At 38.5% G+C, this 14,257-nt stretch overlaps 1 protein-coding gene across 1 annotated transcript in view; it reads left to right on the top strand.

Annotated features, from left to right (window-relative positions):
• GAK (cyclin G associated kinase) overlaps positions 1 to 14,257 on the top strand; it is a 64,729-nt gene that overhangs the window by 39,889 nt on the left and 10,583 nt on the right. Inside the window, exons 20-24 of the mRNA XM_056513598.1 lie at positions 1,552 to 1,710; positions 2,461 to 2,931; positions 4,872 to 5,042; positions 11,629 to 11,763; positions 12,099 to 12,218. Coding sequence (XP_056369573.1) covers positions 1,552 to 1,710; positions 2,461 to 2,931; positions 4,872 to 5,042; positions 11,629 to 11,763; positions 12,099 to 12,218 — 1,056 coding nt within the window. The remainder of the gene's footprint in view (positions 1 to 1,551; positions 1,711 to 2,460; positions 2,932 to 4,871; positions 5,043 to 11,628; positions 11,764 to 12,098; positions 12,219 to 14,257) is intronic.

Genomic DNA, 14,257 nt, shown 5'->3' with positions numbered 1-14,257 from the left:
TACTTGCATGTGCTTGCTTGCACCAGTTATATCATTTCACTTAAAATTATATGAGCATTCCTCACAAAAGGTTTTCTGTCAGAATGTTTTTATCAATATTCTTGTGCATGACCATGTAGTGTTGTAATTAATTTCCTGAATTTTTCCTAATATGTTCCAGCAGACTTTATTTTATTAATTCTACATATTCAGTGCTTCATCAGTAGATGCCTGTGTTAGTTTCAATTAATGCTGTTCAGTAGCTTTCTTCTTCTCCTGGTATCAGTGATTAACTTTGACATTTTCATTCAGGCTCTTAAGCCTTCTCTGTGCTTCGAGGATAAAGCAGCATGACAAAGATTACTATGGTGATTTTAGTGATGCATGTGATCTCACCCTGTGCTGTTAATAGGGTACATCTCAAGTACATTTCTTTTCATACAAGATGGTTGCTGCTGGCCTTTCTTTTAAGCAGGATATGTGTTGTTTGTATTATGATTTAGGCTATTTTCTATTTAACTTAGCTTAATCCTACTGTGAGCGCAACTGTCAGCTCTCTAAAGCTAAGGTGTTTAGCTTTACATCACCATTGATGATGAGGCTCTGTAATTACTCTTATTTTCTTGAGTCACTTCCATTTTCTGATTGAGACATGAAAAGTAAGGATTTCAAATTATAGTGGAAGTATTTCTTAAGATTGTTAGGAAGGGAATAGTACAAAAGTAAGTGCTGTGAACTTATTTAAAAAAAAAACTTGCAATTAAAATTTAATGTACTCTTTCATTAGTCATGAACTTTCATATATGTTTTCTGAGACGGACTATTTTTTCAGCATATCGAGAATGTGGAAGGAGAGTGAAAAAGTGCTGTACCAGTTGTATATTTAAATTTAGACAAATAGATCTCTCCAAGCCATCCATCCTTTTTTTTTTTTTTTTTTTTTTTTTCTTCAAATATGGATGGATATTGGCTAATTTAGAATGTCTTCTCTCTTTGCCTTGAGGAAACTTCGGTTCTGAGAGGTGATACCGCAGTAGGTAGCTGTGCAACTGAGTCTGACACAAGAATCACTTAATACCCAATTTCAATAAAATAAGAAATATAAGAAGCAGTTAATAGCAGCATACAGTGTATTAATCCCTTTGTGGTGTTTAACCACTTCATGTCTTTCCCTGGCTTTGCATATTCTGGGTTTTTCTACAGCTGTATTTGCTTTGTTTTCTGGTTTTCTGTCTCTTATTGCAGATACTGTTCATGGCTGTTGCATGTTTTAGGGGATGGATGGTACCAGTGAGGTGTTAATTACATTTTCCTACAAATGTAAATAGAATGCTTGAGTGTTACTCTATGATTCTGATTTAATGTCCTAGTTCAAAACAGGGTTTTACCAGTTTTTGCAGTTGAATAAATGCTAATTTCAAAGATGGTGGGGGCAGGAATTTGCATTTGCAGAGCAATAGATTGGAGATAATTGTCTTTCTACAGCAGTCAGCCTGAAAGACAAGTACAGCTGCCATGTGGAGGATTGAGAAGTTTCTCTCTAAGGGCTCTGGCTTAAATTCTGTTTTATAGGGAAACCAGAGTTGCCTAGACAGCCTGGTTCGACTGCACAATATGAAGCAGAGGCATCCCAGTTGGAGCAGTCTTCAGAAAGTGCACCTACTGATACAGAATCCCCACACAGCAGTAGTACTGATGCCAACAACTTCTTTCACACTCTGGACTGGAAAGGTACAGGTTTTCTCTGAAGTCGCTATGTGATTTGTTTGTCTTGTATGCCTTCCAGTGAATGCTTAAGCCTTCTTAGGCAGCAGAAGGCTCTAATTCACTAACCATGAGAAAAAGCTATTTAAAGAGTGAGCTCTGCAGAATAAGAAGCAGTTATTCTGCTTCCTTTGGGAAGGGGGTTTGTGTTGAGTGTAACACAAATGCTAAACTGAATTTTTCTCTTTCTGTAAAACTCTAAGCCTTAAAGATCTTCAAGGAAGCTTTTCACTCCCACAGCCCCACTTTGACTGAGGAACAGAGGAAACAAAGTAGACTAGCCAGTGGGGTCCAGATCAGTAAGTAGGACTAAGAAAACAATTTTATAGCACACCTGTAACTCTTTCCTGGGTGCTGCTTTGTTGGCAAAAACGTCAGCAGCTGCTTATGCTTTTCTTGAGTGTAGCAGTTACTGAGAAATCTTGTAAGCTCTAAGAGACACAGTGATCTGAGGTGAATGTCCAAATCAATCTCATTTTGAAAAAATTAGTAATGCCTACCTTTGTGGAGTGACAAATACAGTAGTCAGATGCTGCTTTTTCTGCCCTGTACGAAGAGGTGTCAGGCAACAAGTTCCTTTTTCATCAATTCTCCTATGAGTTTTGGTTAGTTAGGAATTAATTTCATATGATGTCACCATGATGTCTCTTATCCTAGTCAGAAGAATAATGCTGGTTATTTAAAGATGTTATTGTTTGGGATTTCTTTCTGTTCAAGATGGAAAAACTCCAGAAAGTGGAATAGAGGACAGTTCATCTAAAAATGATCGTATTCAGCTGTCTGATGACAGAGAAGAGAGTGATCCTTCAGATGAGGAGTTCCCAGCATTTCCAGACGAAGAGAATACAGTAATTGTTGATGAAAAGGACTCTACTCCAGAAGGAGAGTTGCTTTTTGAAGCCAGTTTTGAAGCTCCATCTGCACCATTACAAAAATCTCTCCCTGAAGAGAATGTAGACTTGCTGGGACTAGACTCTGATATTTCAGCAGAACAGAAACAACCTATCTCAGAAATAAACTCCTCATCAAGTAATGCAGACTTGTTGAACAATCTGTTTGTGAGTAGTGTGTCACAGGTTTCAAATGAGCCCACTGGAGATCTTCTTGGACAAGGAACAGATTTCTTTTTCAGCAGTCAGTGTCCAGCTCCTACTCAGGGTTCATCTTCAGCAGCAGCCATGTCTTCAGGTATGTGAGGTTAATATCAGTATTTGTCACCTGAGCAACATGTGAAAACTGCTGCTTGCAGTGTGCTTAGAAAATAAGTACTTTGTTTCAACAGTATGATGAAGACATGTTGGTCTGTAACAAGGCTATAAATAGATTTGGTGTTATTTCTGCATGAAGGGGAGAAATTCATTTATCCAGATACTCTGTTACGTTTCCAGGATCCTACTAACTTTAAACTCTTGTAAATACAAAAATGTCAAATTTTGAATTTAAAGCTAATTTGGTATCTTAAAGAATTCTTATCTTTCCCATATAAATGTTATATGCTAGATGCTTTTCTGAATCCATACCTTTCCTTGTTAAGGCATAGAATTGTCGTAACTTGAATATGTAAAGCAATGGCAGTAGATGTACAGAGCTGTGCTGCTTAGGTAAATGTCTGTGTGGGATTTTTAAGTGTTAATCACATAAGGCTGCTGAGCAACTGGAAATCCTGTAGATTATTCTTCAAACCAGTAGGATAATGATACTCCTAAAAGATGTTTTCTTGCTAGTTTTACTGATGTTGTTGGTAGGTAAGTATCCTTAAAGAGAATGCTACATCTATTTGGTATTTAAACAGGGTGTTTTAGTTCAGAGATAGTCTTCTTACCAGTGGATGCTCATCTCTGTGTCACTTTTCGGTAATAATGATTCTCTGGCTAAAGTTAATGGTAAGATTTTTAGGAATATTAGTTGCGTAAGCTGAAAAACCATTGCAAAGTTTTGTTTGTTTGCATGAAGATAATTCATAGGTGCTAAAAGCTTTTATCTACAGACAAATAGAATTTTTACAGAGCATTTAGATGATTTAAGATATTTTCTTATTTTGAGGCAATTCTATTGAACTTTGTTACTGTGGTCAGGGAAGAACAATTTTAATTTACCATTTTTACATAGATATAATTCTACAAAAGGAGACCTTTATTACATTATCTTTGTTTAACCATGTTAATTGCATGAAACACCTGAGCAGTAGTCATGTATGTATCTCATTCTTGTAGTCATTCTCATTCAGTGTATTTCATTGAATTTATTAAGAGAGGTAATGGCAGAAGTGAGAATATTTAGGCACTGTTATATTTTGGCTTGCACAACAAACTTATGCTTGAGGTTTGTTTATGTGTGATGCTATAGTAAATTTGCTTGAAATGTTGTTGAGTCCTTAATGGTGTGGTCATTACCTGAGGATGTGCTGTAGTATTATAGCAGGATTATTCCTACTCTCCAGCTTCTGAGTGAATCTGGCAGGATTCCCTGGGCTCTTGAGGGGTTTTGACCCTAGAGGGCAGTAGAAACAGGAAGATCTAAAGCTGTGATTCCAGCTGACTGTCACATGTTACTCCATGCTGACTATAAATACTCTTCCAGTTAGTTTTTTTCTTCAGTGGGATCACTAGAGACCTGCTGAAGTCTTACTTCTATTGGTTTTCATTCTTGAGTTGACGTACTTTCTGCCCTAGAATCGCCAATGCCTTCAAGTCTGAATGGTAGTATGAGTGTTTTACTTCATATTCTTTTTAATAGTATAATAGTTCATTTTTTGGTGTTACATTTGGTGTTACAGAGTATTTAAGAAATGTTATTCTTTTGTGTGTCAGATGGACACTGAAGATATGTCTGACATGGGTGAAATTAACAATGTTGTTGAATTGTATGCTGCTTTTAGAAAGGCTTGCTGCTTTTGTTAGAATACATAGCTGTTCATATTATGTATGGCTGAGATTCCTTTTGTACCATGTGAAAGTTCATTTGTCTAGAGGAAGGAATAAGTGGTTACTCTTTGCTACCAAAATTCACAGAAGGCTGCTGCAGTTACTAGCGTAACTTTGCTGTTTGTCTGTGCCCTCAGAGGAGCAAGACTTTTTCAACTTTATTTATTCTACAGTTTGTAATTTTTTTTTCTGCTTCTTTTTCAGCCGATCCATTTGACCCATTCACAATGTCATCAGGTTCAGAGAATCAAGCCCTGTCTGGTCCAGACCTCTTTGGGGACTTCCTTAATCCAACCTCAACATCTACAGCTAATACAGTTCCTTCCACACAAAGTTCACTTCCACCTTCTTCCAGCTCAGATTTCTTAAATTTAGGTAAGTATGCTTCTGGCATTCTGTTTCTCAACAGTTTCTTCTCCTCTGTGCAATTTGTCTTTCAGCTTAGTGGATTAGTGTCTTATTAGATCCACTTGTGATTGCTGTTTTAATTAGCTTTGTACTCTGGAAGTACAGATGCAAATGCACCAAGAAGCAGGTGTTTCCTGTATAATGTCATGCTATTATTTATCATGTGGCAGGATTTCTAGTACTGCTAACCATATGTTAGGAGTTGGAGTTTCTTCTCAATGATCTAATAACTGAGGGTACCCAAACCTCTGTAAACTTACTTTATAGACAATATAGTATGCTATGTTGACTATATTCAGGTTTTAGAGATTTTCTGGGAACCTTGGAAGAGAAATGAGCAAGTCAAGTTATAATTTAGCCAGTTCTTAAAAGTGCAGGCTGAGGCTAGCTTGCACCTTCCTGACCTGAATGTATTCTGGTAATATACTTACAAAGTACATTATGTAATACTTTAATCTTATTTGTTTCATTTCTCTGATATATTCTTGGCGAAGCCTTTTCCTCAGGCAGTTATTTTAAAATCTATTAATCTTTAAACAAAAATCCTTGTGATATGTTCAGTCTTCCTATAATTCTTTAAGGAGAAACACATTTGCAAAAATGGTGGAGTAGTAGAGCTACTAGTGTTAAAGCTTTTTGAAATCTGACTTAGGAAGAAAAGTGTGGGCCCTCTCCATAGGGATATGAGTTGTGATCAGTCTGTAAGGGCTCTTCTCTGCTGCTCTCTCATTCCCCTCTTTCTGTATAGGTGCTTTCCACAGGGTTCAATCTTTTGAGAACATAGGTTTGTGTAGGGTACAGTCCTTTAGGAAGAGATTGTTGTGGGGATGTGGTTCTCCCAGGCACTGTGGGTCCTGCCAGGAGCCTGCTGCTGTGTGGGCTGGTCTCTCTGGGCTGTGGCTTCATTGAGGACGTCCACCTGTGTAGGGTCCTCCACAGGCTGCATTGTGAGTATTTGTTCCACTGTGGTCTTTCAAATGTGTTGCAGAGCAGTCTTTGCTCTGGCATCTGCAGCACCTCCTCCAGTTCCTTCTCCACCAACCTTAATGTCTGCTGGGCTGTTTCTGCCACATCTGTTCTTTCTTTTACAGTTGATGCCAGCAGTTTTTGGGAAAATATGTTTTCCCAAAGGCGTCTAGTTTGGGAGGCTCAACTGTGGCTTGTGATGAGTCTGTTGGAGCTGGCTGTGTCCAACAGAAAAGGCCAGGCCTCTTCTCATACAGACACCTACTTACAACATGCAGGTAGCTAGGAATAGTGGTACCACATGCCTTTTTCTGAATCCAGGGTGATTTCTTCCCAGAGATTTTGCATGCAGTTTTGACTTGCCGCTCTTTGTTTAGCAGTTGCTCTAGTCGACCCTAGTGATGCAGCCTGAGTGTTAGCTACTAATAAACTGGATGGAAAAAATGCGTTATTTGCCTGACAAAGAGAAGGGCTTTCTCTTTGAAATAAAAGGCTACCCAGCTGATTGCCTTCTCTATCATATTATTAATCATTATATTTCATCTGTGGCTGATTCTGCTGAGAGAATTCCACTTGCTGCATCCTTTGCAATGTTTTTCTTGTGGTCCTGTTAATAGTAACAGCCTCATGTTGCCAGTTTTATGCCACTATAGCTGTCTCTGTGTGAGGCTACCAAACATAAATTTTTTGCTCAGTAGAAGATTTGATCAATACTGATCTGTGGAGCATTATCTCCACCAGATTCTGCACCTGGGATGGGGCATCCTGAATGCAGACAAAATGGGGAATGAGTTGCTGGGGAGGAGCACAATGGAAAAGGACCTGGGCGTCCTGGCTGGTGGCAAGCTGAATAAGTCAGCAGTACCCTAACATCCAGGAGGAGCAACTCTGTCCTGGGGTGCATCAGCACAGGCACAGAATCACCAGCCAGGCAAAGGAAGGAATTGTCTTGCTCTGCTCTGCACTGGGGCTGCGTCACCTTGAGTGCTGGGGGCAGGTTTGGGTGCCACAATCTTAAAATAGACATTAAGCCATTAGAGAGTGTCCAAAGAAGGGCTGTGAGTATGGTAAAGGGCCTTAAGGGGAAGATGAGGTCACTTGATGTGTTCAGCTTGGAGGAGACTGAGGGGATACCTCATTGCAATCTACAACTTCCTTGTGAGGGGAAGAGGAGGGGCCTACATTGATGTGATCTCTGTAGTGTCCAGTGACAGGACCTGAGAGAATGGCTTGTTGTTGTGTTAGGGGAGGTTTAGGTTGGATATCAGGAAAAGGTTTTTCTCCCAGAGGCTGGTTGTACACTGAACAGTGGGGAAATGGTCACAGCGTCAGCCTGACAAGAGTTCCAGAAGTGTTTGGAAAACGCTTTCAGGAACATGATATGATTACTGGGGCTGTCCTGTGCAGAGCCAGGAGCTGGACTCTGTGATCCTTGTGGTCCCCTTGTAACTCAGCAATTTTATGGTCTTAGCCAAAATCTAACTCACTTGAGAGGCAGCACGTCTGGAGATTCTCTGGCTGATGTGCTCAAAGCAGGGTGAAGTAGAGTGGGCTGTTCAGAGCTGTGTCCTCTCTGTCTTTTAGTATTTCCAGCGCTATAGACTCCACAGCTGGGCAACCTATGCCAGTGTTGGAGAGATCTCAGAGGAAATAAAGTATTTCTTAATAGGGTTCCTTGTATTTGAGTTTGTGCCCTGTTGCCTCTTGTCCCTCCACTGGGCAACACAGAGAAGAGTCTGTCTTAATTTTTTTTTTGTTTCTTTACATTAAGTATTTTTTACGCATTTATAAGAACATTTCTGGTTCTTTTCTCCAAGCTTAATATTACCAGAACCTTCATAGACGGAAAACCCTTTTATGTATTAAATGAAAATGGGAAAAATAAAATATGGATTTCTGTTCACTAAATGTTTATCTGCAACCTTAAGGAGACCACCATCAGTATTCAGCTGCTAATAACATTTGAGCAAGTACAGAAGAAAAGGGAATATTTTTGTGTCTGGCTTCCATGCTTATTGTTTTATGCTTAGTCCTTCTGATTTTACTTGATAGTTTGCACCCTGGTAAGTTTATTAGGATACTTGCTATTTTAATGTAATTTCTGGAACTTTCTATCAACATAGGAAAGGATACTAAAAATGTACCCCTTTTCTCTTCAGCCTACTGTTTTATGTTGATTTCCCAATATTTCTCTATTTCTATGCAGTCTCTAAAAACTGTATGAAAGTGGAGGAACTGGATTTCATACTTCTTTACATTCATCTTTCAAATGAGAGCTTATCTGTGTGTTTAGCTGAAATGTATGTATTTGAGACTTTAGCATTCTATTCAGTTCCTGGTATAAATTTTATTAAGTGAGTTTGCAATGTTAATAGTTATGTTGCTCTTAATGTGAATTTTTGAGTCCTGAAAGGACTAGTAACTGGATAAGAAAAGACAAATATGAACATGTTCTCAAATGACATACTTGGAAGAACTGTGTTAAGTGAGCAGAAGACAGTGCAAACATGAGGTCATTAAAAGGAGAAAAAATTTTAAACTAAAAATAATAGTAATGGCAGTGACCATTCAAAATAAGCTGCAGTAATGAGATTTGATGACTCTACTGTTGGAGCAGTTCTAAGCATCTAGAATCAAATATTCGTGATAGATAAGTTTGGTTTCTTAATAAATGATTGCTAAACTGTTACAGATACCAGGAGAAAAGATGTTTCAGTGAACACAAGTTCAAGATGTAGAACTTTAACATTGTATTTCTCAGATGTTGGCTTAAAAATTGAAATCATAGAAGTTTTAAAATGAAAGGTAGTTCTTACACAGTATCTGGTCTCTTAAGGCATTCTGTCCTATATCAGGAAAATGTTGTGCTGTTGCTGCTAAACACCTGTGTATTGACCAGGGAACTTAATTTTCTTCTGGATTTTTTTAAGTGGCAGATCATCTTTAATGCAGGTTGAGTCGAGACTATATTTCCCTCAAAGTTAGCAGGAGATTTGGAAGGGGATCAAAAGAAACCTGAGTGATCAGTATAGTTTTCTCCTAAGGAGAGATTTCTGTGGACTTGAGTTCTCAGACAGGCTTTAGACAAGGTTAAAAAAACCTTGCATCATACTAAACCAGCCTCTTTGTTTATAGAGAATCCTGTTGTGTGTGATTAAAGGATTTCCTGAGACAGGTTAAATAAAGAAAACCTTATGTGAAGTTGTGTGTAAAAAAAATGCAGGTCTTTTATTTTAGGAAGCTGGAAAGTGTGATCTGATTACCACCAAATTATTCTTGCATCTTGATTTGGTTTGAACAGTGTTAGTAAAGAACACAGTTCTTTGCCCTGAATTCCAGTGGTTCATTGCTGTACGGCTAAAGATTATCAATATGCATCTTAAAAAACATGAGACAACCAGGTTTGGATCTGCATGCTCATGATCTTTATTCCAAAAATGGAAGCAATTTCAAGCTGTAGTTCATGCTTTACCATTTCTTTAGATATTCTGCTACTTTATCTTAATGTGTCTGTATAAACTCCAGTGTGCCAGTTTTAAAAATAGGGATTCAGTATGGTCTCAGCATACCTCTTCAGAATATGTAGAAGTCAAAGTATCGTGTTGATAACACTTTTTCTTGATGTTAAAATCTGACATAATGCCCATTAGAACTAAAGGGAGGATAGCATAAGAGCAAACAGATTCAGGAGGAATGGGTTATCTGTTCAGTATATTGTACATTGCATTGTTTCAGATTTTTCTGATAAGTGTAGTGGTTGTATATGAGTTTTTACTATAAATGGTGAATGTACTGCTGTATGCAGCAGGAGGCTACTTCCTGCTTAGTTCAGGGTGGGGGAGGCAATGAACTTGTCTGCTCTTAAGCCAACTGTTATAAAACAGCTTATTCCTATAGTACGTTCTCAATCCTTCAAATGCATTCACCTCTAATTTGATTTATTCTTATTTCTCTCAACTTGTTTTCATAATAGTTAATTTAATGTGATGTTAATTTTCTTATACTTCTTTTTATATTAAAAAGACTTTTAATAGCAGAGATTGTAGAAAAAAAATCCAGACTAAAAAGCAATATTAGTATTAATTCAAGGCCCACTTAACTTTTGGGAGTAGAATACGATGCAGCAAAGTTCTAAGCTGGTGAATAGGTGCTGGTTTACAGCCTGTGACACTGCTGTTTAGTGGATAGCTGGGGTCCTGAGTATTGAGACAAATATATACTGTTTCTCTCATGGTTTCAGAGGCAGGGAGATGAAGCTTGGGTCTGGAGAAAGGGCTGGAAATGGTGGGTACTTCTTGCATTTTATTCTGATGTTTTCCCTCACTTGCAGCAGAGAATACTGCTGAAATACAGGCTCTCAGCAGATATTTGTTGTACAGTATTTGATGTGCTCACTTTGTAGCTGTAAGATCTAATTATAAATGGTATTAGTAGATTCACTATAGGAGTATTTAATTTGCTTCTAATTATTTCCTTAATTAGGAGAATTTGGAATTAATATGTAGAATGTATAGAGCTGAGCAGCCGAGACAAGTGAAAGGCTGTGATGTAGTAGTTGTGAGTTTCAAAGCCTCAAAATGTTACTGCTTTTGTAAGGATGGCTGAGTTAACTTTCTAAACCCTATGATTATGAAATGCACCAGTTAGAGAACCACTAAATGTACTAACTTTACTGAAATATCCTCTGTCCCTGTAGCACTGACAGTTGTTACAGCATTAAAGTAGGGGATGCTATCCTGCTTCACTGTGAGTCTCCACAAACTGTTCTCAGAGAATGCTCAGAGCTGGCGTGCAGTTTTGAGTGTTCCATGCATAGCGTATCTCACTGAGGATGGCTCACCTCATAGTTTGTGTGAGTGAGTAAATGCAGAATCATTTGGAAGTGTCAGGGATGGCAGTTATACCTTTAGGTGGGATACGACATTTTCCAGGAGTTAGTAGTAGCACCCTTGTGTGCTTTTAAATACGACCTTTTCATTTAGATGTCATAGTTTAGGGAGAAGTGGGTTTTATCCATGGTGCTAGAGATTCTTAACCTTTTCCCAGAAAAAATCATTCTTACTGTATCCTGCTCTTCAGTAGTGTGCGTTCATTTGTGTGTTACCTGAAAGAGTGCATTAGCTGGCCAAGAGGCCCCTTTGTCACAAGAGGCCTGGGTTAGGCAAACCTGCAGTTGAAAGTGACCTGGCTTCACCTGTGTAGCACCCAGACTGCTGAGTGATGAAGAGAATGTGGAGCACTGTTGCTTTCTGCTTACTGGCTGTGTTGTCAGGAACGGCAGCATGCCCTAGAACTGTACCTGAGCTAGTCCGTTTGGTCAGGAGACCTAAGCTGTTAAATTCCTAGCATTACCTGTGCATAAAAATACCTTATCTATGAAGTGTGTGGGATGTTTTAACAACAGAAATGAAGGAATTCCTGTGGTGTAACCCTTCTGAGTCCTGTTTAAGAGTGCACAACTATTACTGAGAAACTTAAGCCAGCTCTGTAGCTGACAATGTGGTACATCTTCTGTTAGTATTGGCAAACTTGTATATTATCTTGATGGTTTTCTTAAACACAAAAACATTCCTTTTTTCTTCTGTAGGCAATTTGACACCAGAGCCGCCTAAAATATCATCATCTACAAGCCACCCAGATCTCTTAAGTGGATGGGATTCTTGGGCCGATTCCTCAACAACCAGCAATGTAGCATCACCACAGCTGAAGCCTGTTTGTGAAGGTATAATGAAATTAAATTTTTCCATTAGAGGAATACTCCAGAGTGGGTCAGTTTAGTCACCTGAAACTGCTGGACATGTCTTCGTACATTTTTACTTTGCTGCTTAAATGCTCCTTTAATAAGGCACTTGTGTAGATTTTCAGTTTTAAGTTCAAGATGCAGGAATTAAATTGCTTCAATTTTCTATAGTAACTGTGATTCTTGTCATAGGAAAAGATGTTGTGAAGTAGAATGTTGAGGAGGTTTGCGTGAGGTGTTGTGGAGATATTACTTTTATTCTTTCTCTCTGTTTCCAAACAGACCATGTGTATGTGATGTGTCTTCTTATTATACAGGCCAAGCTTTTACCACCGGAATCCAGTCCAGTGTATCTTCAGGTTTGTCTTTCAGCCAGGCGAAAGCTCAGAACTTTGATCCTTTTGCTGATCTTGCCAACCTGGGGTCTGGTCTTCCAGGTAAGATCTGACTTTTGGTACACTGTATTAAGCGCTTCTACTGTTTGATTTGCTTCTTGTACCAATAAATGTTACTGACAACCTAAAATGGAAAGTGTTTTCTGTTAATTTTTGATGACCAGCTTGAGGTATTTGCTGAGATCTGGGGAGTAACAAGAAAAGATTGAATCTTCCAGATATTTTTTTAAACTTCCAGAATATTTCAGAAGATAACTACAGCTGTGATGTAAGAACAGTAAAAATAATTAATGTTTCAGAATCTAGTTGAGATAGTAAGAGAAACTAGGAGTTACTGATTCAATAACTGAGCATGAAATTTCTTACCTAGCATTAATTAATATTGTTCTTGAAGCATTTAAAATGAAAGCAGAATTAAATCAGTTAAATTTTTAGTTCCAAAGTAACAGTTAATTCAGTACTTTCCTTTAAATTCAGTAGACTTCCACAGCTGTGCTACTCACATCTACCATGTTTGTAAGATGAGCACAAATCAAGCCTATACATTGCACACCAGGACCAAAAGTATTAGGAACACATCTGTCAGTTTGCAGTGGAGGGCACAAGGAGTTCTAGAGTATAAGACACGTTGCAGGGTAACTCTTTTTCCAGGGCGTTTTATTGGCCTAAGGAATTAGCATTCACAAAAGAGCTGAGGTCCTTGCATTTCATAGCCCACACTGCCCTAACAAATGTGGCCAGCTGCCCAGAGTACAAGGAATGATTCAGAGCAGCCTAGTGCTGCTGAATTGCATAAACCTGCTTTTCCCTTAGCTTGGAGCTGATGTAGGTTTTACCCTGTTGCCTTGGCAGTTAGCACTGTGTACTCGACTTGAGTACCAGTGAAATTCTTGTAGAAACACTAGGTAGCATGCAGCATTTGACTTCTTGATGTTGCTTGGGCATAAGCACTGCAAAATTCTGGTGTTGAAGCAGTACCAATGAGGCTGCTTTGCAGTAAAAAATTTTCAAAAATGCTCTAGTTCAATAATTCAGGTTAATTCAGGTTGTTAAATCTATAGATAGTGTGACAGTAAAAAAAGTCAATTTATCTTTTACTTGAAGATGTAGGTATTGCCCACACTGAATCTGATGAAAGAAACTGAACTAATTTTAGCAGGATTTAAGTCATTTCATTACTCTTTCAGTTAGCTTTCAATAGGAAAAATGACTGCATTAAGAAGTAGCCAGATGTCACTGTCCTAGTTAATGTTCTCAGGCTTGAAATGAATTTCAAGGCATCACAAGAACTGAAATTCAGTTTTGGAATACGACTGGAATACCATACTCTGTTGTATTTTTCATAGGAGTATTTTGGCTTCCACGTACAAGACATTGTTCTGGAGAAAATTTATGAGAGGGCAAGCTGCTTAAATATGAATGCTGTATAAACCCGAAAGAGATAGCAGCTACAAGTAGTTAATACTGGTGTATTAGCATACTGGTAGGATACCAGTAGTGTTCAGTGCTGGTTGGTGTTAGCATACTCTTCTTTAGGAATGGTCTCCTATCAGAAAGTAAGAGTGTGGTGTTGAAAAGTTTCTGTGAACAGTGAGGCATTGACTTGTCCTGCAGGAAGAATTTGTTGGCCTTGAAAACTGCAACAGTGAACATAGAATGTTGAAAGAATAGGTGAAAGAGATCATTTTTCAGTATACAAGTACTACTAACAAATTTTTTTTCTGTAAATTTCACGAATTGTCAAACTGAAAACTGAGTTGACTGCAGTTGAGTGATTTAATGAAAAAGCAGTGCATTCCTAGACTTTATTGGCTGTTGTATTCCAATACTGGATTTTATCAGGAGTGGTATTTCAAGATATGGTATGGTATCTCATATGTGGCCCTGGGAAGACATCCAAGTTAGAAGTACAAGCAGCCACTACAAAAGGGAGGCAACAAAAGAGGTGAAGTGTGAGGAGTCATTTTTGAAAGAGCGAATCAAGTTTACATTGCTGTGTGTACCCAGACAAGCTTGGCCTGTGCCACAGGCACAGGATGATTACAGTATCTCCTGGAGGCTGCAGTGCTTTTCTTACTCAC

The sequence above is a fragment of the Oenanthe melanoleuca genome, chromosome Z, assembly GCF_029582105.1.
Source record: "Oenanthe melanoleuca isolate GR-GAL-2019-014 chromosome Z, OMel1.0, whole genome shotgun sequence".
NCBI classification, from domain to species: Eukaryota; Metazoa; Chordata; class Aves; order Passeriformes; family Muscicapidae; genus Oenanthe; species Oenanthe melanoleuca.
The sequence above is the reverse complement of the archived record's forward strand: the minus strand, read 5'-3'. Positions and strand labels throughout refer to the sequence as shown.